The sequence below is a fragment of the Neopelma chrysocephalum genome, unplaced genomic scaffold (genome assembly GCF_003984885.1).
Source record: "Neopelma chrysocephalum unplaced genomic scaffold, ASM398488v2 Primary Assembly neopelma1_90127, whole genome shotgun sequence".
NCBI classification, from domain to species: domain Eukaryota; kingdom Metazoa; phylum Chordata; class Aves; order Passeriformes; family Pipridae; genus Neopelma; species Neopelma chrysocephalum.
Genome location: NW_020918991.1, coordinates 1 through 940, shown reverse-complemented (window position 1 = coordinate 940; position 940 = coordinate 1). Strand labels below are relative to the sequence as shown.

At 61.5% G+C, this 940-nt stretch overlaps 1 protein-coding gene across 1 annotated transcript in view; it reads right to left on the bottom strand.

Moving 5' to 3' along the window:
* SAE1 (SUMO1 activating enzyme subunit 1) overlaps positions 1–105 on the bottom strand; it is a gene marked incomplete at its 5' end in the record, with an annotated part of 2185 nt that extends 2080 nt beyond the window's left edge. The window contains one exon of the mRNA XM_027707146.1: positions 19–105. Coding sequence (XP_027562947.1) covers positions 19–105 — 87 coding nt within the window. The remainder of the gene's footprint in view (positions 1–18) is intronic.
* Positions 106–940: the final 835 nt, after the last annotated feature.

Genomic DNA, 940 nt, shown 5'->3' with positions numbered 1-940 from the left:
TGGTCGAGCAGGGTGAGCCCCCTGACCCCGGCCAGGATGAGGTTTTTGGCCACCTCAGCCCCCAGCCCCCGCAGCCCCACCAGCAGCACCCGCGACGCCCGTAACCTGCCGGAAACACCGGGAAAAGGTGGGAAATTCGGGAAAACACCTCGGGAATGACACCTCCCCCCCCCATAGAGACCCTCCAGACCCCTATAGGGCCCCCCCGAGCTCCTGTAGAGCCCCCAAATCCCTATAGGGCTCCCTCCTCTCCTATGGGAACACCCCAAAGCCCTATAGGGTCTCCCCAGCTCCTATAGGATGCCCCAGGATCCTATAGGAACCCTCCAGACCCCTATAGAGTCCCCCAAGCTCCTACAGAATGCCCCAGACCCCTATAGGAAGCCTCCAGACCCTTATAGGGTCACCCCCAAGCTCCTACAGGATGCCCTAGGACCCTATAGGAATCCTCCAGACCCCTACAGGGTCCCCTCCAAACTCCAATAGATCCTCCCCAAACCCCTATAGGGTCCCCCCAGCTCCTATAGGATGCCCCAGGACCCTCCAGGAATCCTCCAGACCCCTATAGGGTCCCCCCCAAGCTCCTACGGATCCTTCCCAAATCCCTATAGGGCTCCACCAGCTGCTGTAAGGACCCTCCAGACCCCTATAGGGTCCCCCCAATTCCTACAGGATGCCCCAGGACCCTATAGGAATCCTCCACACCTCTACAGGGACTCCCCCAAGCTTCTCTTAAGCCCTCCCTAACTCCTATAGGGCTCCTTCAGCCCTATAAGGCCCCCCCAGAGCCCCCTCCCAGCTACCACACAGGGCCCCCACAGGGCCCCCTCCAGCCCCCTATAGATCCCCCCAGTCCCCTATAGAACCCCCCAAGCCCCCTATAGAACCCCCCCAGCCCCCTACAGATCCCCCAGTCCCCTACAGATCCCCCCAGTCCCCT